We start from the raw sequence: 24,908 nt of genomic DNA on the forward strand, positions 1-24,908 counted from the left end.
CATATTTTGTGTCCGTGTTGCCTTTCTGTTCTGCTTTTTTGGGTTTCTGAGGATTTTTGGTGATTCTGGAATAGGCCCCCAAAGTTTGATTCTTTTGCTTGAATAGTTTTTATTGACAAAGAACGAGACTTTGACATGTTTGATGATCGTTTTTTTGTTTCTGTGCAATGCAAAAGCTTTGTTTTTTTTTGGTTTGTAGTTTATTGTGTGGTGATTTTGATTCTGGGTTTTGAGAAGTAGAGTTTAGGCTGATAATTGGGAGAGAGAGCTCTTCTTCAGTTGGGAGAGAGAGCTCTGTTCATGGGCATAAGAGGAGCTGGGGTAGTTTGAACTCGTGGAGCGTCTTTCCGTCTGAACCACAAGGCTAGAGGATCACCATCGCCCCCTGAAATCCGTTTGAGATGGCGGCGACGGAGCCCAAGGCAGTGACTGAGGTCGCCAAGATGGACCTGTTCGAAGACGATGACGAGTTCGAAGAGTTTGAAATCAATGAAGAATGGGAGGACAAAGAGGAAGGCAAGGAAGTGACACAACAGTGGGAGGATGACTGGGATGATGATGACGTTAATGATGACTTCTCTCTGCAGCTGAGGAGGGAACTGGAAAACAACACTGAGAAGAAAGATTAGTCTGCAGGCTCAGTCATTTGCTCATCCCTTTCTGTTCTCTGCACCATATGAGTTGGTTGAAGTTGAGATGGGTTTGCTTGATTTTCTTTTCAAACCATCAGATGCCTGTTAGAGACATACGATGTTGTTGACATTTCTAATGAAGTTCTGTATTAAAGATTCTGTAGTTTGAGTTCTTAAGTCTTTTCGACTTCCCCTAAACGTTGTTAACTAGCAGTTGATCATTTGGTTAATTTCGTATAGAGCAGTTTGCAAGTGCTTGCATTCTATGGCTTGGTCTTAATAGGGAGGAAGTGAGATAATTCCTTTCTATAATAATATTATCATGAATATGAAAAAAAAAAAAAAAAAAAAGGAGCTGGGGTAGTAGTAAAGTAGGCTTAAGCATCATCGACTCACCTGATGATGATGATTCCAAGTTTTCTGGGAAAGTCCCCAGATCATCTGAGAAGAAGGAATAAGAAGATGAAGAAGAAGGAAAAAAAAACAATTAACAAAAGAAAAGGGCAAATTGGTCTTCTTCTTTATTTTTGGTCTTCACGTGCTTGCCACGTCAGCAAAGAAACGGCGCTGTCAGAAATTTTGGACGGAAGTATCACGTTGGTGTCAAAATATGTGTTTGGGTATCACATTGATACTTTTGAGAGTTCGGGTATCAAATTGGCCTTGGCAGCATAGTGTGGGGAGGGTAGCTGAATTTTTCTCTATCAAAAATGAAATTAAAGAGAACTTCTATTATGTTTATTTTTTTCTCTTTCGATTAAGAAAGAAAAATTTGCAAACTAAATTCTCTGACACAACCAAAACTTATATTAAATAAAAGGCATCATTACAAGCAAACAAGGGTAATTACCTCTAAGCAGCAAGGTGGTATGCTTGGAGGAACCCGGTTGAGCTTGAATGCAAGGTGTTTGATGTCCTGAGAACTTCTATTATGTTTGGGAACATCACCTCTAAATGACTAAATCTTTTAGTCAATTTTCTTCACTGAATTTATAAGTTTGAAAAACTGAAAGACCATGGTAAAAATTTTAAAGATAAATAACTAAAAAAGAAAGTCTTTCTATTGTCTACACCTACACTTATGTTATTAGAGATTATAAAAATGATCCTCCAAAAAAGACAAATACGGAAGGTATACGCCTCGACATCTCATTATTATTGAAATGGAAAGGTATCTACAAAAGATCAAATTTACTATCTTCTAATTCTGAGTTCACTGTTCATCGGCTTATGAACAGTGACGGCTCGAGCCGAGCCATGATATGAAAAAGTCATTTTTGCCCCTGCCTCCTGTCTCTTGCGTCGCCACCTGCCGCACTGCTCGGTGCTATCGTGTCTTGGCCTCTTCGCTCCACAGAGAGAGAGAGATAGGGAGGAAAGTGGTGGTGTTGGTTACGATTTACAAACTCGGATTCCATCTTCCTTGCTGCGACGTTCTTTTTGTCCTCTGATTAGTCGCTGGGTTAGAGTTCCACAGATATTGTTTTACCCGCATCTAAGGATTACCTGTCAATCTGCGAAGCCGTGGTGTTGGTTTGCCACTGCGTGTTTGCCGAAGAGAACGAGTGAGAGAGAGAGAGGTATATTCTGTGCTTGCATGCCGATGGCTTCAGCCCCTATCTCTCTCTCTCCCCTTGCCGGGAGAACCGTCGATTACTGGCCTTGCTCAGAAAGCGGAGGATATGACTCCGATGATTCGGTTAAGGACCTGAGTTACAACACTCTTGAAGAAACCCATGCCCTGTCCTTGAAGCTCTCTATCAACAGTAATTCCAAGGCCAGGTGAGTTTTATTGATTTATGACTCTGAGGATAATAATTTATGATTTAAGATTTGAAATTTAAGTGTATTGTGAAGTTATTGATCTTGAAAAAAAAACCTTGATGGGCAGTAGATGATTGTGCCTAAGCTTAATCGGAATGATGTTGAAAGCTATGAACATGTCCAGAAGATGGTTCAAGGTAAACCCTTTTGAGCAATTTCAGAAAGAGAAGACAAAGCTGCCCATTGTGCATATCCTTCATATCCTATTAATAGCAGCAAAATGATAGAAAAAATGGTCATGTTCAATTTTATGGTGTACTCATGAAACTTCTTCATTGTTTGGTGACAGACAAGGGATCTCCGATTACACAACCACTTCCCAAACCAGGTATAATATTGATGCCTTCTGCAATTAGATTGAGCATGAGTTACATAATTATCTGAATACTAAGCAATGAAAATTTGAGTTAGTGTTTGCATTCCTCTTTGAAATGCCGTGAGGGCATATGGCATGGTTGGTCCAGATTGAACAAAAAGATTTTAAGGTAAATCGTGCAAGCGGAGGGAGGACAATCAATTGGTAACATTACCGTCTTGCATCTGTGTGGTCTTCTTAGGTTCTTACAGTTCCGTACTCTTACCAATACAGTGTTGACAAATTCGATTGGAACATTTGGGTTTTCTATTTTGATCCATATCACTGTTATGCTACATTTGTTTCTATCTGCATTACATTTTTGCATGTTGAACAGACAGCTATTAATCAATGACTAAATGAATGTTTTCCAAATGAAACACACTTTTACTATTCACTCAAAGCAGATATATTGTGCTTTATGTTTAACCATAGACATCCTATGTTTCTAAGCTTTTCAGTTTCAGTGTTTTCCATACTTTTCAAATCAAATTTTTACAATGATACATAATTTCAAATCAACTAAGATTAAATTTATGTTAATTGTAGTGATTAGCCTTTCATATAATAAAATTGAGAATCGATTGGCGTTTCAAATTGCCTATTGGTATTCACTTTTAAAAAAATGCTTCCTATCTTCATGATCCGATAGTAGTCCGAAATACTTTTAGCTGTTATATATGTCTTCTATATGAACAATGCAGCCATCTTCTCCTTATCGTATATTGTCATCAGTTGTGTACTAATCCTGTTTTTCGAGATCACCAGAAGAAATAGAGATATGAGCAATTACATAAGTTTAGTATAGTGGCATTGGAATAGAGATTTAATTCACCGTGTTCTGTTGTTTTTGCTGCAGTTCAAATTCTGTTGACCGAAATAGTAAGGAGCTTTTATCCCATTCAAGTGATGATTTCAATGATCAGGCAAGTACAGCATTTTTAGCATTTCTTGCTGTGGGAGTGTCATGCTTTGCTTTTTTTTTTTTCTTTTTTTTTCCTGTCCTGTTAATTACAGTTTCGCTCTGCTTTGTTTCCTTTCTGTCCTGTTAAATATCTCAGGTAAAAGAACAGCTTGAAAGATCCACACTGAGACTTGAAGAATTGAAAAACGAGGTTTGTCTTCTCTTGAGAACATAGTAAACTGTTTCCACCCCACTGTTGTTTTGTTGTAAACCCTATTTAACCATCCTATCTGCATTCTGAGTCTTAATATTTTTGGGTTTCATTGTATTTCTTCCACTGTTGCACATTGAATTCATAAACGTTCTGCATTTACTTCATCGTTTGAATAATAGAACCAAGCTTTTGATTCCTTTTGATTCCCTCTGTACCATTATACTATCCTAAATGTTTCTTTCAAATTAACCCTTCATTACTTCTTTTTTTGACAGCGCCAACAACTAATGGACTCCATGCTAATACGTGAGCTGCAGTCCTATGCAGATGAGGACTATAAAATCAGAGTTTGTGTCTGCAGATTATGGCAAGGAAAGAGGATAAACCCAGAACAAAATGATGGACTGCATTGCGTATTGGTTGATGAAAGGGTAATTCTTTAATCCCCTTCCGAATTACAATAACATAAAAATTATAACAAAAGGAAAAAATTAATCTTTAATCCCCTTCCGAATTACAATAACATAAAAATTATAACAAAAGGAAAAAATTAATATTTACATACTGCTTTTCGTATGAAATTTAGGGCGATGCAATTCATGGCATAACAAGTGAAGCAAATTATTCATCAGTCTCTGGAAAACTGAAACAAGGAGAGATATACCTGATCTCCGATTTCTATGTACAAGATAGTCAAGACGATTATAAAGTCATGGACAACTCAATCCAAGCTCATTTCAATGGGAAAACAAAATTCAAGCTCTTGCACAACAGCTTTCCACAGATTCCACAACATCGATTCTATCTACTAGATTACAATCAGTTGAAAAACCGCATTGACAAAACTAAACTTCTCACAGGTAAGTTTACAAAGTCTTACTAAATGAGAACATTTATTCCTACATTGATAAAACCACATTCATAAAACTAAACTTCTTAACATCTGTTTTTTTTTTTCGTTTCTGTTTTTTTTTTTTTATCAAAAATAAGATCTCTTTGGCTGTGTGAAATCAATCATGCCAGTTGAAGAAGTTAATACCAGTGATAGAATAGAATCAAAATGTGAAATTACACTCCATAACTTAAGGTACAATCTACTCAATTTTGCACTACAACTGTATAGAAATTTCCAAATTTCTCATACTCAAATATAACATAGTGAAAAAGGTTACTTAGAAGTAGTAGTTGCATTGTGGTAGTAGAGATTGTGACTACAATCATAGTGAAAAAGGTTACTTAGAAGTAGTAGTTGCATAGTGCTAATCTATGTTGCACAGATATGGATAGGGCTTTAAAATGACTAGACTGTGGAAATCGACTAAAATTAGAGAGATTACAGAATTGAAGGTAATAGGAGCAGAGAAGGTCAGAAGTAATGTTGATGCTGGAGGGACAGGAAGCAAAAGAATGATAGTTGTAGTAGCATGACAGCAACAGTAATAGAAAAAGTGGTAAGCCAGTGTAGTGTTGCTAACTGCAGTTGCAAAACAATAAGACTTTCAGAAGGAAAAAAGCCTTCTGTTTAAATTCAGTGCAAGTGTGAAATTCCTGCTTCTACTTTTTTTTTTTTTAAATTCAGTCATACTTGCATTTCTGTGTTTTGTATGGTTTTTTATGTGGATTCTGTGTGGTTTTGTGGGAGATTGGGCTTTTTTTTATCCCACTTAATCTTATTCTTTAATTCACAGAAATGCCTGCACCATCAAACACCAGTCATACTTGCATTTTCATCAATCCAGAAATCCCACAGGCAGAACCCTACAAAATCGAGTGAGTTCAATATTTAACCTTTTTTCGATCCACCACATCTTCTTCCTCACTGCATGTTTCTTACCAACATTTCTGCAAAATTCAAGGTTCTCCAAGGCCACAGATAACATCAAAAAACTGTCCGCTCCATCCAAACAATTAACAGCAGCAGAAGCAGAAAAAGAAGATAAAACCACAGTGCATCAATACCTTTACCACATCTGCACCTTCAGTTTATAGTCTTTTCAATGCACAGATTACATGTCATGTTTCGTTGAACCAATGAAAATGCAATTGTATGGTACTGCATTTATGCTGTTTTGTTCTTTTCTTCTTTATGTAAAACGCTGCTTTTAGTAACTGCTTTACGTAGAAGAATTCAATTACAGGACCTGCAATGCATATTATCATATCAATTTGCAGTTTTTGTATTTGGATGAAGTTAAGCTTCCAAAACTTCAATAAGAACATCACTTTGTATGCAGTTTTTGTATTTTGGATTGCATGGTTTGCCATTACTACTGTTCCTCCACTTTCAACTAATAATCATATAAGTGAAGAAACATAGTGACCTGCGAATATGTCTAGACCATACCATATAGTACTATTTTAGCTTTTACACAGTTGATCAATCTGCCTTTACACCACATATTTGATTGCTGACTCAACTATACTCAAAGTTCATGGTTTTGACATTACCAGTGAGTGCATTGCTGCTTTATGGTGCTTATATTTGGTTGTTTCAGAATATTTACGGTTTTGGGGTTATCAGTACATGGTTTTGACATTACCAATGAGTGCATTGCTGCTTTATGGTGCTTAATAGAAAGCAGGGATAGCTATGAAATTTTATGATACAATTGTGTATAATGTAACTTCCAGTTTCAACTACTAATTATACATACTATTACAGTTATAGAATCCATGCCACCATTGAAGATCCAAACAGTGAGGCCACAGTCAAGCTTAGAGGAAAAGCAGCTGAACAATTGTTTGGAATAACTTGCAAAGAACTCATAGACAAGTACCCTTATGCTCCACAGGAAACATTACCACAGGAAATATTGCAAACACGGGCAGATCCACATTTTCCAAATCCAAATCAGTGAGGCAAATGACTTCATAGTGAAAGGTATCTTTCCAAGCACAAAGAACCAACCAAGTGCCAGCACACCAGCCCATCCCCTGTATCAGAAAAAAAGATCCATCGACAAAGGAAGAAGACAACTTTTTCCTACCAATCCAGACAAAAAGCCCCGCAGGTAACAAGTACATGCATATCAATTTCATTTATCTACCTACCACTTCTTTCACTTCTTCTATAACTTCGTACTTTCACAATAACAGGGAAGGAAGCACTGAATCAGCAACATCATCAACAAACACTGTGAACAAGGAAAAAATGGACTGAAATATCATATCACTGTTTCGTGTAAATAGAAATGGAGGCAGAAACTTTTGGACAACCTCCACAAGGAATCATCACTAGGCTAACAACCTCTCAGCAGCTTACATAACTTTTGATATAACCACTAAGTTAGCCTATAAGTAGATCATTGTATTTTGAACAAGCTGTTTTAACAGCATTTGTATTTAGCTTCTGTTTGAACAATCTATTTTTGAGAAGCTGTAGCTGTTGTATATATATATATATATGAACTAAAATTCTTATCTTTCAAAACTTCCACAATCCGTTCCAAAACCCGCAGCAACGCGCGGGCGTATATGCTAGTCACATCTAATTCTCTGGTTAGAATGTGAAGAGACATGAAAGCAACCAAATTTAATTCTGTATATGTATTCACATCGTTACCCTTTTTTATTTTTTGGGCATGGGTGGGGGTCACGATATATATTGTCCATCTACAACTGGCTGGTGCCATTTATTGCTACGATGGGCCACATTATCCATGGTCACACTTGGGACTGATAGTGAGGTGATCTTATTAGAAATTTAGTACTCTGCTTAAGACGGCAGCTCATCACATACCAGAGGTGAAGCTGATCAAGTTCTTAAATTCCAACATACTATGAATTAGTTGCTTGAGGAGTTGAGGTTACCCTATAATTTTTGGTACGTGACCATAGCTTCATTTTATGGAGAATGAAATTCACACCTCAATTTATAATCTATGATTATTTTTTTTAATTAAAATTTTTATAAAATGACAAAATTGAAGTTATTAAAGATAAAATTTAAGTTACGAAAAAAAAAATATAGATCGTAAATTTCACTCTCCTAATTAATTTAATCAATGCCAACTAACATCAATGATATATAGCAGATCTTTTAGATGCTGGCCAAGTATGGGAATTTTAATATTCTTGAACTCGTTTTGCAGATCCTTTGTTGCAGCACATTTCTGTATCAATATCGAAATTTTTTAATCGGCATATAACTCTATTTTTGGATTTTTCTTAATTTTCGAAGCGCATATGCTAAAATGAAGGTGTGTGTTGGACTCCATTCCTAGGTGTACCCTGTGCTAATCTAGATTTAAATTGTTGACTTGGGCGGTAAGGAAAATGTCAAGTAATTATCAACAAGACGAACGTGACGAGCACCAACCTAACGACCTCAATAATTAAGCAAATGATAGAGCCTTGTGACATGTGAGGCTAATATCCTTCTTTTGATTTCCACTTAAACCTGCACACATTTATACCACACTCCCCCATGAAATATGAACGAGAAGCTTCTTCCCCAACCATTTTTGACATGCACATAAGGTATGTAAAAGGTATATGTTTTTCCTCTCTTGGGGTTGTCGCTGAGAGCTATGTTGTTTATGAGCTTCATGTGTTTGTCTCCTTCTGGGTTTCAATTTCTTTGGTATAAGGCGGTTTCTACTATGATATTACAGCTAAATCTACACTTACTTTGTCTACAGAAAATAGAAGCTATGAAAGGAGGTAACAGCTCTCATCTAAGCAATGCAAAGGCAGTTGCACAAAGCTTTTCCATTAGCAATACCCTATTAATATTGTAATTGTGTCATCGACGACATAGGAGACACCGGCTTGTTAGTCATGGACACTCAGAATCATAAATCCAGAAAAAGGTTTAGAAAGTGGTTCAAAAGAAAGCACAAGAAATATGACCCATATCAACTGAGCCAAGTTTCAGGTTCTTCTTCCATCCATTGTTCTCATAGTTTCCCAACTTTGGAATTATTCTCTCTTCATAACTTTCAACCGGACTGAGTTACGACTACTGAAATATTTCTACAGATGGGGGTGAAAATGAAAGTGATGATTACTTAGATGAGATTGTCACGCAGTCCATGGAGATGGGTTCGCACACTTCTACTAATGAGTTGAGGTAAGTTGCTAATTTTGTGCAAGGAAATAGTTAAACCAATAAGAAATAAGTATCGATTTCATATTCACCTGATAAACATATTCCTGTACTTAGAATCTTTGTGGGAACTTGGAATGTGGCTGGAAGGTCTCCCATAGGGAGCTTAGCAGTAGATTTGGAGGAGTGGCTGAATCTTAAGGATGCAGCAGACTTGTATGTTCTTGGGTATGTCATTAATCAGAAATAGCACTACAATGTTCATAACTTCGAGCTTTTGTATCTAATCAATATAAGCAAGAATTATGCACACAATGCTTACAATTTTGTTTGCAGTTTTCAAGAGATTGTACCTTTGAAGACACGAACTGTGATAGGGACAGAAGACCCAACTGAAGCAAGAAATTGGAACCTGTTGATAGAGAAAACTCTCAACAACAAACATGGCAGCCCTTGGTTCACATCCATATCGAACCCTATTTCAAGTGAAAACTACCAGTATGTGGACATGCCTGACCCTGAAAGCACAAAAAGCGTTAGCAACCATACTGGGAGCCCCATTGTAGAGCAATATGAAATGCCAAAGGGTGTCAGTAAGTACAAGCTAATGGCAAGCAAGAAGATGGTTGGAGTATTCATTAGTGTATGGATAAAAAGTGAATTGCTTAGAAAGTTTTGCATTTCAGATGTTAAAGTTTGTTCAGTGGCCTGTGGTATCATGGGTTATTTGGGAAATAAAGGTTCAGTTTCAGTCAGCATGACAATCGAAGGAACTAGTTTTTGCTTTGTTGTTGCCCATTTGGCTTCTGGAGAGAAGAAAGGAGACGAAGGCAGAAGGAATCACCAAGTCTCAGAGATTTTTAGGCGAACCACTTTCCCTCGATCTCCGAGCATCCCTACAGACAATCATATTTCCCACCCTCTCACCATCTTAGGACACGAGTATGTGTTCCTCCTGCTAGAATGTAGAATTAAAAGTTTTCACATATTTAGCTGTAGTTTTCAGCATTCATTTTACCATTATCAAGAAAAGGGTTTAAAATTTTATCATGCATAGACATACATCTACATATTTTTTCTAATTTAAGTATGAAGATAATTTATCAAGTGTCAAGTATATTTTAGGACCTAAAAGTTATCAAACAAACCCAAGTGATTGGGAGAAGTAAACTATCAACGATTGGAAATAAACACTTTTTCACAGAGCTAACTTTATTATGTTGTTTTGTGGTACAGTCGGATATTCTGGTTTGGCGATCTCAACTATAGGCTATACTTGGAGGACAATTTAGCCAGGCAGCTGATAAACAAACTAGACTGGCGAGCATTACAAGAGTTCGATCAGCTTCGTAGGGAACGTGAATATGGTGGGGTATTTCAGGGATGGGAAGAGGGAGCAATAGAATTTGCACCTACATACAAGTATTCTTCATCAAATTGCAATAGATACTCAGGTGGGCTTCCAAGCAAATCAGGAGAGAAGCAAAGAACTCCAGCATGGTACGGGCTTTCCCTATTGTAGTAGGATTTTATTTCTAACATAGAGCCACCATGTGACATTAAAATCAAGTATTTTTTTCGCTTTTGTATCAACAGATTCATAGAGTTCTACCTAGTTCTAAGTGATGGGCACACACACAGCTATCTAACCCAGTACCCCAGTAGAATTGTGTCCTATTCTACAAATTTCTTAGAAAGAAAAAGAAATGGATGAAAAGATAACTTTCTTTCTGTCTATACATAAATAGGATACTTTGATTGGTTGCAGGTGCGACAGAATTCTATGGTATGGAAAAGGGGTGACACAGCTCTCCTATTTCCGTAGCGAGAGTAAGTTCTCTGACCACAGGCCAGTCTCTGCCCTATTCTCAACACAGGTAGAAGTAGAGAAGTCTACTAATCCTAGAATGGTTTCACTGCAAACGATTCTTCCCACCATAACACTTCCTATAGCAACTGTAAGTTGTGTCTAACAGTTCAAGAATATCAGTACACTGCATATCTACATTAAGTTTGAGACAATTAAAAAGATGCAGTTCTGGTCTGGATACTGAGAAAAAACACTTATTAATGCAGGAGCAGAGCAACCATGCTGATAGGACCCAATCTACATTGCTATCATTCCTGGTGGAGGATATAGAAGCATCACCAACACATAAAGCAAAAGGCTAAACAAACCAATTACAGTAATTCAGCTATCCTTTGGCATGCTGGGTTGTTTCAGGCAGGCTTCTTTAGGGTCCAGAATTTTTTCATTCTTCTAGTTCTAACACTTTCACAGTACCCTTTTTCTCCTTCTTCATTTCTTTTTATTTTATTTTCTTTAATTTATTCTTTCTGTTCTATGATTGGGCAACGTGAGTTAGATCTACAACTGCAAGAAGGTAATAGCTTCTAAATGTAATTACATGCATAAAATTACCTTCGATTTAGTGCAGAAAGTGAATATCTAAAATATTAAGCATGTAACTTATTTTGAAATGTTTATGAAAGTAAACTGAAATACTCTGTAAAAAGCTTTAAAAAATACACAGAATTATCATATTCATTCTCACAGGGTCCAACATACTCCTATATATGTTCTTTCACTTCCAAAGGCCAGCTGAAGTCATTGATATTGAACAAAATTGCTTTGCATACATGATACACAAAATGAACACATAAAATGAAGTGATATCAAGTAGAATACCTACCAAAAGTTTAATATGCTTCATTTGATTGAGTAAGTCCCCCCAGGGCCTCCACATTGTCTAGATGACAACTTGGACATGCACATCTCATCTGCAAGTTCTCACAAAGGGTAGCATAAGTCTGTTCCAATTCAGAAGTCTGCTTGTTTCCAGTTAAAGCCACAACAATGTGGAAGTGATAGTCATAAAGTCTGGTACTTCAAGAATGGACAACAACATCAAATAGAGCGATTGGTTTCTCACTTTCTTTCTCCTTTGATCAAAAAAAAAAAATCTTCAACGCCAAGAAAGTTGATAAGAAATATCTCACAGTGTGAACAATTATCTTAGTGGATATTAGGTGCAAACATCTAAGTGCTTCTTCATATTTGTATTTTCTAGATAACTAAACATCTAAGCTGGCCAATAAACTTCTACCAACAACTTGTAGATAAGTAAACATCTAAGCTGGCCAATAAACTTCTACCAACAACTTATACAGTTTTGCATGACAGTTTCAAAATGATAGAAAACTTAAGCAGTCAATAGTTCTGAAGTGCTCTCACTGTCATTATAGATATGCATAGAACAGCTTGAATTAATTCACCTATGAATCACTAAATAAACTTATGTAAACAATGATTTTCTTTGGATTCTGAATTTTCCGTGTTCTAGGGGAGTATATAGCGCTAAATATTGAGTAATTTTGGTAATCAATGCACTCTTGAAAAGGATATCTTGTCAAATCTTGCAATTCCTTTGTTATGTTCAATGTCTCCTCCATCAGGAATACCTTCCTTTCACAATCAACGAACTCCTGCTGGACCTTCAGAAGTACACAGACATTCAATTATTTCATATTGCTTTCCTGGGAAAGTTATTGTACTAATTAGCCATTCACAGTTTCAAGGAACGCTTTCTTACTTGCTTTTGAATATTCTGTTCTGATTTGTATTCTTCTTCTACTTTAGCTGTCTCAGATACAACACAGGCAAGCATTTCCTCAAGTGCTCTTAAAGATACCTCAGAAACCTCCTCCCTTACTAGTTCCTGACCTTCTGAAATAACATTGCAATGTAAAGTTAGTTCTAACCGAACTACATTATCAAATCATTTAGTTCCACTTGAAAGAAATAATACTATAAGGAGACAAAAAGCGAGATGGAGTTCAGCTCATAACACATAGAACATTTAATTAATGCAATTAGAATCAGATGGAATGACACATGTTAAGAGATCAAAAGTAGGTTAATTAGTAAGTGAATACAGACCATCACCAGCTTCAGTTTCCATATAATTCTCCTCATGAATTTTCCCAGCAATTGACTCTTGGAACTTCCTGGATTTACAGTTTTAGGCAAACACAATCGTAGTTTATTAACTACATGGAGGCACTATTTTGAAATAGCAGTTACAGAAATCAGAGAAATACATATCAAACTGCAGCTAGATTCTGTTATTTATTCATTTTAAAATGAACTCTATACCACATGATCTTCAATATTGATCAAAGCGAAATACCACTATATGTCTTAGAAATAGGAAAATGCTTCTTGTTCTCTACTGAGACTTGCATAAAAGGAGCATTCATATAAGTTACTTTCTTTTCAAAGATGAGACCAACCTTATCTTAGAGTTTAGCTCAAACATTTGGCTTATGAACTCATCTCTGCAAGCATAATTTTGGCAAACAATTAAACCACCATAAACTAAAAAAATCAGAGATCACAAATGACTAAATAACAATTGCGACAAAGATTTCATACCGTGCAGAAGCTTCTTTGTTCTTTGCAATGCCGAATCAAAAATACCATAAAAACGAGGTTCAGTATGAAAAAGAAGAAACCTAGCCTTTAAAATCATTCTCCATTTTTCCAATTCAGCAATAAAATTACCTTAAGAGCTTCCAAATCAGATCCAACTGTGGAAACCTCCTCTTGCGTCAGCGAAATCCTTGACTGAAATGAAAATTCGATCAAAATCTAATCAAATTACCAAAAAAATAAAAAAAAAATGACTCAATTTCTAAAGTACAAAAACAACAAACCTCAAGCGTTTGAATCGTAGCTTCATTCATAGCCAATTCAACTTCGTAGCCTCGAACCTCTTGCTCAATGGACTCCTTGGTCCGCTTGGCTTCTTCGAGCTCCGCATTTCTGACCTCAAGCTCAGACGTCAGCTCCTCGATTCGCTTCCTCAGGCCGACCACTCTTCGCTCTGCAAATCTCAAATCAAAGCGTTTCACACTTCAAATTTCAGCGAAGTTCATAAAATCAAAGTTAAAAACAACTGGTTAGGGTTTCCGATAGGGCTCGGAATCGGAACTCTCGAGTTTCAATTTTTTGCTTTGAATCTACATTTTGCTAAGGGAACGAAAGAGACTAGTAGCGAATGGCGAAATCGGAAAACGAGTAGTGCAGGAACGGTTACCTCCCTGAGACTTCTCGGAGGCGAAGTCGTGAATCAAGTTCATGAGGTGCTTCCGGGGGTCGCTTCCCGCCATCACTGACCGACTTGACTGTGTGCTTCGCTTCTGTTCCGAGTGACTCGTCGTTTTATATAGGGGCGCTATTCCAGCCCAAGCATAGCTATTGGCTAGCGGCCCACTTCACACGCATTTGATCTTGGGTTTTGTTCAACTATACTCATATTCATAGATTTCTGGCCTGGTAACATCTTATACTTTTGATAAATAAAAAATTCTTCAATGATCCAACTATTAAGTGATCTCAGCTTTTTGTATTTGTAGTAAATCGTTTTTTAATAATAAAAAAATGTTAGACAGCTGTCTAATTCTGTTAGAGTAAGTGCACGTCAGTGTTTTCAATCCCTTCCCTCCTTGATCAATAGTCAATAACTACAATGTTTTTCTTTTTTAGTAAGAAGAAAATTTCATTTAATCCATTGAAAAATAAATAAATAGGAAGGAACATAAAACCTAACCTTGAGCTGTTACAAATAATTTAGATGTTCTCAATCAAAAGGTATAATTTCTCTTGATATTTAGATAATTAAACTTTTTCATATTTAATAGGAAAAGTTTGAAACAATTTGATCTTTAAGTGAGTCCAACTACATTTCTAATGGATTGTCCAAAAAAAATAAAAACTATAACTCTCAAGAATTATGCCTACCATTGGACAAAGAAAATGACTTCTCAAAAATTAAGGACCAAACACATATTAAATGAATTGAACTCCTTCCAACTATCAAATGAATTCAATTCTGGCTGTACTAGGATACCACCTGGATCTCAGTCTGAATACTAATTGGATGGATGTGTTACTACTCCGCTAATGTAACCGAAGTGATTTAGTATCTCACCCCGATTGAAAAAAGAGAAAAACAAATTTTAGTTTTTCATTTTAATGAGACGACTTTTTCAGTTTGTCAGCAATTTATTCGCACATCCCTAAATACTTAATACACACCTCTTACTTAATACACCACCCATTTGATTTCTTATTCTATCATTTTATTAAATACACCACTCAAACTACCTAAATTATCCTCAAATCTCAAAATTCTATATAAAATCACTATATATAAATCAATATTAAAATCATCATGCTAAACTTTATCATAATCACAACATTCTATATATATATCATAATGAATTTAAATGCATTTAATTATCAGAATCGTCATAATAATTTTTATTTTCTTTCAATTATCATCATGAACTGTACAATCTTAAGAATTTTGTTATTCAAAATTGCTGGTAGTCAAGATTGTTGAATAATAATCAAGAACACATGAAGATGAACCCAAGTAGGTTTATAACTACATTGTTGTTATTTTCACTCCATTAGTTATCATGAAACAACATATACAATCATCAGGATTTTGTAATGCAAAATTGCTAGTAGTCAAGCTTGTAGAAGAAGATTCCAATTAGGGTTTATATATATAATACTAGTTTTTATTTTCTTTCTATTAATTACCACGAAACAAATATGTGAAGAATTTTGTAATGCATAATCGCTAATAATCAAGTTTGTCATGAACTCATGACAAATATTTCAACTTGAATTTATAACAAAATTAAAAGCTATTAAACATATTCCAACTATAGTTCCTTTCAACTTTCTTACGGTAATTGACCTAGCGCTCTGCTAGGGTTGAGAGCGGCCGCCCTCGTGGTTTGCTTCTGAAACTTCCTCCATGAATATGGAGGACTTGGGTGACTCCGGTGGGGTGGTGGGGATCTGGTGTAGCGGCGAAGGTTGTTTGCCTCGTTTCTCTTCCTTATGGCGGAGTTATTACTGTGATTCTCGAAGCCATTGGAGGATCGGATGGTGGAATAGCTTTCCGATTCTAGTGGTGGATAGGGGTAGCATGGTGGACGCGGTGGTGAGCAGGTCGAGCGGTTGTCAGCCAGCAATGGAGGCAGGGAACCTCGTCCCTGGTCATGGTCGTGTACGGCGGACCTAGATTTGCGTCTGGAAGGCTGATATGGGCGGCATCTGGAGGCGTGCGAAGGGCGACAGATCGCCGAATGTTGAGCCGATGGTCAGAAGCTTTTCTGGGCTGAAGACGCCGCGCGACGGCATGGTGCAGACTGGTTTGAAGATCCTGATTTGGGATCCGGGTCGGATCCATATTTGGGTCTAGTGCTGGGTCTGGATCTAGATCACGGGTCGAGTCTGGGTTTGGACTTGGTATTGGGCCTGGATGTGGGTTTGAGGTTGATTTTTATTTGGTTTTCATCTTTTTGTTTCATAGGTCACTTTGGTGGAAGATTGATCTCTGTTTGGCGTACTTTTTACGTGGAAGATGTTTGGATGGTCACATCACCAGTTATATTGTTAGAAGATTGCCCTTTAGTGGTCGGTCACACTATCGATAACTTAGGTGGAAGATTGTTCTCTTTTCGACGTAAGATGTACGAGGAATCTGCTTGGTCGGTCATACCACCGGTTGCTTTGATAGAAGATTGCCCTTTTATGGTCGGTCATACTATTAGTAACTTTTCACATAGCACGGTTTACACCCGATGAGTCCTCAGATGCATTTTTGCATCCAATCGTATCTTTGCTAGGTTTTATGTTCATTGTTTTATTTTTGTACTTTTCATTTATGATGTAGTTTCTACATTTGTCTTTTGTAATCTTTCTTATTATTAATAGAGTTGACATTTATTCTCAAAAAAAAAAAAAACTATAGTTCATTTTCTAATATGGATGTCTTTTTAGTCATTTCATTTACCTATATAATCTGATTTTAAATGTAGACGAATTAGAATATGTATTAAGTATTTAGAGATGTGTTAATAAAATTTCTCGAATTCTGATTTTGGAGGGACGAATAAAAAAATAAAACTCTTTGGTCATTTCCAAAAATGAAACTATATAAATGTAGATTTCAACGAGCTGTTTCCGGCATCCACAATGGGACACCTTCTCCATCCCAAGAGCGATCGGCGGTTTCCGGCGCCAATCAACCATTCCCGGTGGAGCTTGACTCGCCAGAAAGATGATTGGCTTGCGCGGCACGCTAAAATGGGCATTTGCTATGATGATTGGATGAATCACCCACGGCCTTTTTTGCTGCATAATTTCACTGTGAGTTGGTTTCTCTATAACTTTGACGATGATGTTACACCAGCCCAGTAAAAAAGGTTTAAATTTGAGATATGTAACTACATTATATATGCAATTCTTGTATATGGTTAGTTTTAATAGAAATTGATACGTGTGTTCATGCAGAAATGCATGTTTGAAAGATACTTGCTTTCTGCTAATAAAATGGGTGCAGACTTTTGTGGTTCATCTCCAGTCTCCACTACAAAAACCATATTTGATATTAGATTTTTAATCATAGAATGGAAATGGTCACTTTAACTTTCCTTTTTGGGTACTAGGATTCTCTGGTTTTTGTATAAGATTCTCATATGGTGATGTTTTCGCATAGTTGGAATCCTCTCTCCTTAGAAGTTCCAATCATATGCAGGTTCCGCGTCAGATCGAACTGAAAAGAAGGTGGAAAGATCACCATATGGGATTTGGGACAGTGGACACCAAGTAATTTGTTCAGTTCAATGTGGACAAATCAAATCTAGTTAACTTTTGATCCGATAAAAAATTGTTTGTGGGAATGCTAATGCAGTCACCATTAGCAACTAAACTACCAATAGAGCTGTAGATGGATGCTAATGCAGGGGCCACATCATATGCTTTGCTCGTCTTTATAAGCGTATCGATCAAGTGAGTATACTAGTAGATGAAGTAGTACTAGGGATGTAGTATCGGTGTGAGGATACATAGATCACGTACACTAATTACTACTGAATGTTTTGTCATCTGAGAAAGATTGAGAATGAGTAGTAGTTCAGAGAAAAATATTAGTACTGGAGCTAAGAAGAAAAAAGTTGGATCAATTCGCTCAATTTTCATGCATGCAGATGCATTGGATAAGTGGCTGATGACTCTGGGCTTGCTTGGGGCTGTTGGTGATGGATTGTCTGCACCGCTGGCTGTGTTTTTTGTTAGCCTTTACATCAATAAAATAGGCAGAGCTGGAGCATCTGATTTAGATGCACATAATTTCCACAATGATGTAAGGTTTCTCTTTCTTCTAGATCATCAGTCACACACACCAACAGAAACTCAAAATGCTAACTGCACTAGGTTTTGATTACTGCAGAACGGACTATTATGTATTTTCCTCTACTTGGCTTGCGCGTCGTGGTTTGCTTGTTTCTTAGGTGCGTCTCACTTCATAATTGTTTACATGGTTTTCTTTTATTTCAGATAATATAGTTTTTTTTTTCTCAGAGAACTTCAAATAATATATTAATAATATATAATTCACTTCTACTTAGATCTATATATTGTGATTTTAGAGGGGTATTGCTGGACACGAACAGCGGAGAGACAAGCTACAAGAATGAGGAGTAAATATATGAAAGCAGTGCAACACTGAGACGTGGGTTACTTTGATTTGCATGTAACAAGCACCTCTGAGGTTCTAACGAGCATCTCAAATGATTTTCAGATAATTCAAGATGTTCTCAGTCAAAAGGTTTAATTTCTCTTGCTATATTACCTTACTAGACTGTCAATTTGGATCACATTTAAATGTATAGCTCTGCCAAAGAACATTAGTACTCTCTTTACTAAAGAATAATGTCATTTATAACCCCCAATAAATTTTCAAATTTGAATCAGGTGCCAGACTGTTTAAGTAAAGTATCTTCATTCATTGCTGGGTACTTAATAGCATTTGTATTGATGTGGGATCTGGCCATTGTGGGACTCCCACTTGCTTTGCTTCTGATACTTCCCGGTTGGATCTGTGGAAGAAGTTTAACAGGATTAGCAAGAAAGAGAAGAGAAGAATGCATCAAGGCTGGATCAATAGCAGAGCAGGCAATATCATCCATTAGAACAGTTTATGCAGTTACTGGAGAGAACAACACTATATACCAATTCTCTGAAGCTCTACGAGGGACCATAAAGCTGGGGTTGAAGCAGGGCATGATTAAAGGTTTGGCCATTGGTAGCAGTACTGGCACAGCATTTGCCAATTGGGCTGTCATGTCTTGTTATGGTAGCAGAAAGGTCATATCCTATGGTGCTCTAGGAGGGGCCATTTCAGCAGTTGGCCAGTTGATGGTCCATGGAGGAGCGTATGAAACATTTTATATCATCTGAAGAATTTGAAATTCTAGATTAAATTTTTTATTATTGACGAGTGGAGGGGTTAATTTTCAGGGAAATGGGTGCTGCTTTATCGAATTTGAAGTACATTGCAGAAGCATGTTCAGCTGGGGATCATATCCTGGAGATTATTAATCGAGTTCCAGAGATTGATTTAGACAACATGGAAGGTGCAATTTTGGAGCATGTTACAAGCAAAGTTGAATTTAATCATGTGAAGTTTGCTTACCCCTCAAGACCTGAGAGCATCATCCTGAACAGATTCTGTCTAACCGTACCAGCAGGAAAAACTGTTGCGTTGGTGGGCTCAAGCGGATCAGGAAAATCCACAGTGATATCCCTCTTGCAAAGATTTTATGATCCACTTGAGGGAGAGATTCTCCTAAATGGAGTTGCTATTGATAAACTGCAGCTTAAGTGGCTAAGGTCACAAATGGCATCCGTAAGCCAAGAGCCTTCATTGTTCTCAACCTCCATTAAAGATAACATACTTCTAGGCAAGGAGGATGGTACAAGAGAGGAAATAGTTGAGGCAGCCAAAGCCAGCAACGCTCATGATTTTATATGTCAGTTGCCTCAAGGATATGATACCCAGGTTTGTTCTCTCCAACCATTACAATTAAAGTTCAGTCAATGTTAAAGGTCTTTTATGAGTTTGTTATGCATATGTAAAAACTTTGTCATTTTAGATAAATTATCTTTTCAATAGAAACTTTAAATTTAAAGTGTTTTAGCCCTTGAGCCATGTACCTATATTCTTGTAGGAATAACAAAATTTCTGAACAACATTAACAAAATTGTTATCTGTGAGACTGACCATTCTAGAGTTGCTAATTATTCAAGCATGCATACTAGGATGCATGTGTTTCCATGAAACTTGAGTGAAGATACAACTTTTCTCTATCTTTAGGAAGATGTGTGATGCAATGCCTGAGAGAGGCATTTTCAGAAGCTCAGAGTATACCCCGTACTAACATCACCGAATTGCAGGTTGGTGAGAGAGGCAGTCAAGTATCTGGCGGCCAAAAGCAGAGAATAGCTATTGCAAGAGCACTAATAAAGAAACCTCATATTCTTCTCCTTGATGAAGCCACAAGTGCATTAGACTCAGAGTCGGAAAGGCTTGTTCAAGAAGCCCTCCACAGGGCTGCCATGGGCAGAACTACCATTGTCATTGCACACCGCTTGTCCACAATTCGAAATGCTGATCTTATTGGTGTCATGCAAAATGGTTGTGTCATAGAAACCGGCTCACACGATGAACTGATTCAACACCAAAATGGACTGTACACTTCTTTTGTTCGTCTCCAACAAACAGAAACCCCAGAAGATCAATTTCAATGTACTGGTGCTAGTACTACTACTCTTCCAGTAATAGTGAGTCCGTTAAACTTGACCTCCCAGCTTGGTGGATCTGATAGTACTACTGCAAAAGAATATCCAAACATGGTCACACGAAAATCGTCAATTTGGAGATTGTTATCTATAACTTCTCCAGAGTGGAAACAAGCAATTTTGGGGTGTTTGAGTGCAATAATTTTTGGAGCAGTTCAACCCCTGTACGGACTCACCATGGGTACCACATTATCAGTGCTTTTCTCAACAAATCATTATGAGATCAAAGAGAGAATCAGGATTCTCGCCTTCTGTTTTCTTGGGTTGTCCCTTTTTGCATTGCTCATAAATATCATCCAACACTACAATTTCACATACATGGGGGAGTATTTGACCAATCGGATTAGAGAAACGTTGTTGTCAAAGATGCTCACTTTTGAAGTTGCATGGTTCGATGAGGTTCAAAATTCTAGCGGTGCCATTTGTGCTCAGCTCACCAAGGACGCTGAATTGGTATGTCCATATTTCTTCTCTGTGTTATTTAGTATCCCTGATTTTCTATGTTTCCAATCTGTTCTGTCATTTATTTTCGGCAATGTCGAGTTGTCGACAGTAAAGCGAAGTTTTAATGAAGTGAATAGAGTACAGTGGAAACTATACCAGTATATTGTTGTTGAACTACATTGATCCACATAGAATGACATTATTTGTGAACTGATCTGATGGCACATCGGAAACTATAACATTATACTCAGATTAACAACTGGTTGTCTGAATTGCTAGTTGATACTTAACATTGTAGAATTTTCCACATTTCAATATTCAAACCAAAACCAAATTAACCTTGATCAGAGTTTTGGCAGGTGAGATCTTTAGCGGGTGACAGAATGGGTCTTCTTGTACAAACCATTTCTGCTGTAACTGTAGCATGGGCGATGGGTCTAATAATTGCATGGAGGCTTGCCATACTCATCATTGCCGTCCAACCCATAGTCATCCTCAGCCTCTATGCTAAGCGTGTCCTACTCAAAAGAATATCCATCAGAGCCACCAAAGCCCAAGAGGAAAGTTGTAAGCTTGCAGCTGAAGCTATCTACAACCACCGGACCGTTACTGCCTTCTCGGCCCAGAACAGGATTTTGAAAATGCTAGACAAGGCCCAAGGAACCCCACGTAGAGAAAACCTGCGACAGTCGTGGTTTGCAGGTATCGGAGTCGGGTTCGCCGAGAGCATTACAGTCATCAATTGGGGGCTGAGTTATTGGTATGGCAGCAGGGTTGTCCACCAAGGCTACCTTACTCCAAGATCAGTCTTTGAGACTATCCTCATTTTAGTAAGTACCGGTCGGGTCATAGCAAATGGCGGAAGCATGACATCGGATCTTTCCATGGGCTTGGATGCAATCACGTCCATTTTTAGTATCTTAGACCGGACCACAAGAATCGAACCCCGAGCTCCAGAAGAAGCCCAGGTAGAAAAGACAACAGGTCATGTCCAATTCCGTACGTGATGTGTACTTTGCATACCCAAATAGGCCCAATGTGATGGTCCTCCAAGGCTTCTCTATCCACATTGAAGCAGGAAAGTCGACAGCATTGGTCGGACAAAGTGGATCAGGTAAGTCAACAGTCATCGCATTAATCAAGAGGTTCTATGATCCAAACCAAGGTGTAGTGGAAATAGACGGTCGAGATGTAAAATCATACCACCTTAGGTCATTGAGGAAACACATGGCATTAGTCAGCCAAGAGCCAATGTTATTTGCTGGGACCGTGAGAGAGAACATTGTATATGGCGCATCAGATAAGATTGATGAAATGATGATCATCGAGGCTGCAAGGAGTGCCAATGCTCATGATTTTATCAGTGGATTAATTGACGGGTACAACACCTACATTGTGTGGAGACAAAGGGGTGCAGCTATCTGGGGGACAAAAACAACGTATAGCAATAGCCGGGGCTATACTCAGAAAACCAGCAGTGTTGCTATTAGATGAAGCAACCAGCGCACTTGATAGTCAATCCGAGAAGGTATTGCAAGACTCGCTAGAGAGGTTGAGGTTCGGTAGGACCAAGGTTTTAAATTTCTCCGATCGAAGTACCGAAACGAAATTCATATGCTATATCATTTCCGTCAGAAGTTTCCCGAAATTTTCCGTACATTTCCACGAAATTCTTAATTTCCGAAATATCTACACACACAATATATATTTAAAAATTAACACCGAAATTTTGTTCGAAATTTCTCTAAAATTTCTGTTAAATTTTTATGTCACCTATACTGAATTTTTACTTCATACTTTTATAGAGAAAATATGAAATTTTGATTTTTTTTTTTGCAATCAAGTTTAATACAACAAAAAACCTATTTGTTTTTATCTGCTACAAAGTTGAATGCTCAAACCATAACATGATTTCCTTTTTGCTTCGTCTCAAATATTGTATGCTTCATACACTGTAACATCATATTAGGTAATTCCACAATATCCGATATATGGATTGCATGTGGAAATGGAACAACACGTACACATACAATAACCATGTGATGAAGTACGAAAATCATTTCCAAAATTCATGTACTTGGGAACAGTATTGTTTGATACTAAATAAAAGCGATTCAACCAGCTAGATCGAACCACATCATAGTAGCTTTTATATTCCTTTTGTTGTACTTGTTCATTTTCATTCACGGGGTTTTGGTTTTACGTGCCCCGCCCCACCTCCTTGTAATTTTCTAATTATTAAAAAAAGTAAATCATATTTACATTATCAATATACAACACATTATCAATACACATAGATAAAAACACTAGTTTAGCAACCTACTACAGTACTAGTTAATTACTCGTCCATATAAAATATCATAATTCTATTATAAATGTATAATTTTAGAGATGTTACATTGTAAATAGGTTTATTATAAGTTAGTTTAGTCTATGTAAACGTTTCATTCAATAATATCATTTTATAAATGCAATTAATTTGATTACTTTATTTTTAACCAAAATTTCCACCGAAATTTCCTTAAATTTGAATTACCGAAACCGAAATTTGAAACCTTGGGTAGGACTAGTGTGGTTGTGGCTCACAGGTTAAGTACTATACAGAACTGTGAGCTCATTGTGGTGCTTGATCAAGGAAAGGTGGTGGAGAAAGGGACTCACTCTTCTCTTTTGTCCAAGGGGCCGACAGGCACTTATTACTCATTGATCAACCTCTCAAGAACGCAATCTTCAAAGGATTAAGCCTTAATTAATTGATGTGAATTTTTTGTGATCTTTGTTCTCCTCATTTAGTGTTGAACTATATTTTTCTTCTCTGCTCTCTTTAGCTCTTCTTTTAATTGGGGTTGATGTCATGGCTGCAGAAAGGAATATTGTCTTTCTTGTACTTTGCTTATACATTAGGGTAGATGTAACCCTAAACCCTGTTACTCATTGGCTTCTGACTTTTCTCGTTCTATCTGTCTCTATTCTCCACTAAGCCTATACGATACCACTGATCCTATGCATGAAAATTCAGAAGCAAGCAACAAGAAAGATCTACTAGCAGAGAGATTATTCACTCCTCTTTTCATTAGCATTAACTGAAGCAGATGAAGCAATTGAAGTCTCAGTCATTACTGCACTGGTTTGAGGATAAAATTCAAAGAGAGGGAGTTTGGAGCTCTAGTTAGGTTTTCAATATTAATGCAGTCATGCATTTTTATCAATATTAGTGCCAGGCTTAATGGCTTACATTCTAGTCACCTGAATTGTACAGAGCTGGATCACAATGCATTATACCTGTTTTCTTCTCATCTGGTCACTCACAGACGTTACATTCACAGAAAAGCTAACTAATTAATTAGGGCTTTTGAGTAACCGGGTTTTTTTATTTCATGGCTGCAGAAAAAGAGTTAATGGCTTTCCTGATTTGCAAGAATGAGTAGAAGTATTTGAAAGCTGTTTGATTTGCTCTGTTCTCTAGAAAACTACCTCTGAGGTTGTTACAATGCACATCAAATGACATTCAATTATTCAAGATGTTCCAGTTGAAAAATGTCCAGTTCTTCGCCGTACTTGATGTTGAAATTGATGCTTTCCTAGTCCAACTAGGTAACTGCAACAGTGAGTTCACTGCAGAATACTTAGTTGCAGTTAAGGATATTTTTCTTCCACTTGCTACACTGTTTACTCCACTAAAAATTAAGCTAGATATTATGTATGTAAACTACTTGTTTAATCTAATTTAATATGCCCTCAATTTAGATATTTGTAGGTTAAC

At 37.1% G+C, this 24,908-nt stretch overlaps 4 protein-coding genes and 1 pseudogene across 8 annotated transcripts; 4 read left to right on the forward strand and 1 right to left on the reverse strand.

Moving 5' to 3' along the window:
• The first annotated feature begins 312 nt into the window (after positions 1 to 312).
• LOC133746424 (protein DELETION OF SUV3 SUPPRESSOR 1(I)-like) lies at positions 313 to 896 on the forward strand. The gene has a single exon (XM_062174614.1). The coding sequence runs from the start codon at positions 402 to 404 to the stop codon at positions 627 to 629; it is 228 nt and encodes a 75-aa protein (XP_062030598.1). The 5' UTR covers positions 313 to 401; the 3' UTR covers positions 630 to 896.
• A 1,039-nt stretch (positions 897 to 1,935) lies between these two features.
• Positions 1,936 to 7,351, forward strand: LOC133726468 (uncharacterized). Of its 3 annotated transcripts, none has more exons than XM_062154015.1 (10): positions 1,936 to 2,414; positions 2,524 to 2,593; positions 2,746 to 2,784; positions 3,671 to 3,737; positions 3,873 to 3,926; positions 4,205 to 4,360; positions 4,516 to 4,789; positions 4,920 to 5,016; positions 5,618 to 5,699; positions 6,592 to 6,731. In XM_062154015.1, the coding sequence occupies exons 6-10, from the start codon at positions 4,217 to 4,219 to the stop codon at positions 6,595 to 6,597; spliced, it is 603 nt and encodes a 200-aa protein (XP_062009999.1). In that variant the 5' UTR covers positions 1,936 to 2,414; positions 2,524 to 2,593; positions 2,746 to 2,784; positions 3,671 to 3,737; positions 3,873 to 3,926; positions 4,205 to 4,216; the 3' UTR covers positions 6,598 to 6,731. The 3 variants fall into 3 exon arrangements, with proteins under 3 accessions (XP_062009999.1, XP_062009997.1, XP_062009998.1); XM_062154013.1 differs by lacking the exon at positions 4,920 to 5,016 and adding an exon at positions 7,026 to 7,351 and having other exon boundaries at positions 1,940 to 2,414; positions 6,592 to 6,940; XM_062154014.1 differs by lacking the exon at positions 4,920 to 5,016 and adding an exon at positions 7,026 to 7,351 and having other exon boundaries at positions 1,940 to 2,414; positions 2,527 to 2,593; positions 6,592 to 6,940.
• Positions 7,352 to 8,190: 839 nt separating this feature from the next.
• Positions 8,191 to 11,603, forward strand: LOC133726469 (type IV inositol polyphosphate 5-phosphatase 6-like). Of its 3 annotated transcripts, none has more exons than XM_062154018.1 (8): positions 8,191 to 8,408; positions 8,570 to 8,805; positions 8,910 to 9,000; positions 9,094 to 9,204; positions 9,313 to 9,918; positions 10,213 to 10,476; positions 10,745 to 10,934; positions 11,059 to 11,603. In XM_062154018.1, exons 2-8 carry the CDS (start codon positions 8,709 to 8,711, stop codon positions 11,146 to 11,148), a joined length of 1,449 nt encoding a protein of 482 aa, XP_062010002.1. In that variant the 5' UTR covers positions 8,191 to 8,408; positions 8,570 to 8,708; the 3' UTR covers positions 11,149 to 11,603. The 3 variants fall into 3 exon arrangements, with proteins under 3 accessions (XP_062010002.1, XP_062010001.1, XP_062010000.1); XM_062154017.1 differs by having other exon boundaries at positions 8,227 to 8,419; positions 11,053 to 11,603; XM_062154016.1 differs by having other exon boundaries at positions 8,228 to 8,408; positions 11,053 to 11,603.
• LOC133726470 (uncharacterized) lies at positions 9,357 to 14,212 on the reverse strand. Its single transcript, XM_062154019.1, has 10 exons — positions 14,076 to 14,212; positions 13,693 to 13,862; positions 13,541 to 13,603; positions 13,412 to 13,431; positions 13,270 to 13,314; positions 12,917 to 12,984; positions 12,570 to 12,703; positions 12,383 to 12,471; positions 11,670 to 11,809; positions 9,357 to 9,494 (listed from the first exon to the last, which is right to left on the reverse strand). Exons 1-9 carry the CDS (start codon positions 14,146 to 14,148, stop codon positions 11,677 to 11,679), a joined length of 795 nt encoding a protein of 264 aa, XP_062010003.1. The 5' UTR covers positions 14,149 to 14,212; the 3' UTR covers positions 9,357 to 9,494; positions 11,670 to 11,676.
• Positions 14,213 to 17,963: 3,751 nt separating this feature from the next.
• LOC133726471 (ABC transporter B family member 15-like) lies at positions 17,964 to 24,111 on the forward strand (annotated as a pseudogene).
• Positions 24,112 to 24,908: the final 797 nt, after the last annotated feature.

This window comes from Rosa rugosa, chromosome 1 (assembly GCF_958449725.1).
Source record: "Rosa rugosa chromosome 1, drRosRugo1.1, whole genome shotgun sequence".
Classification (NCBI taxonomy): Eukaryota; Viridiplantae; Streptophyta; class Magnoliopsida; order Rosales; family Rosaceae; genus Rosa; species Rosa rugosa.

Excerpts from the sequence above, each read along its gene's own strand:
- LOC133746424 (XM_062174614.1), top strand. The coding sequence starts at position 402 with ATGGCGGCGACGGAGCCCAAGGCAGTGACTGAGGTCGCCAAGATGGAC.
- LOC133726468 (XM_062154013.1), top strand. The coding sequence starts at position 4,217 with ATGGACTCCATGCTAATACGTGAGCTGCAGTCCTATGCAGATGAGGAC. Across the intron at positions 4,790-5,617 it reads CAAAACTAAACTTCTCACAG|AAATGCCTGCACCATCAAAC; the intron begins GTAAGTTTACAA and ends TTTAATTCACAG. Across the intron at positions 5,700-6,591 it reads GCAGAACCCTACAAAATCGA|TTATAGAATCCATGCCACCA; the intron begins GTGAGTTCAATA and ends ATACTATTACAG.
- LOC133726469 (XM_062154017.1), top strand. The coding sequence starts at position 8,709 with ATGGACACTCAGAATCATAAATCCAGAAAAAGGTTTAGAAAGTGGTTC. Across the intron at positions 8,806-8,909 it reads TCAACTGAGCCAAGTTTCAG|ATGGGGGTGAAAATGAAAGT; the intron begins GTTCTTCTTCCA and ends ATATTTCTACAG. Across the intron at positions 9,001-9,093 it reads ACTTCTACTAATGAGTTGAG|AATCTTTGTGGGAACTTGGA; the intron begins GTAAGTTGCTAA and ends TCCTGTACTTAG.
- LOC133726470 (XM_062154019.1), bottom strand. The coding sequence starts at position 14,148 with ATGGCGGGAAGCGACCCCCGGAAGCACCTCATGAACTTGATTCACGAC. Across the intron at positions 12,704-12,916 it reads GGAAACTGAAGCTGGTGATG|AAGGTCAGGAACTAGTAAGG; the intron begins GTCTGTATTCAC and ends ATGTTATTTCAG. Across the intron at positions 12,472-12,569 it reads AACAGAATATTCAAAAGCAA|GTCCAGCAGGAGTTCGTTGA; the intron begins GTAAGAAAGCGT and ends GTACTTCTGAAG.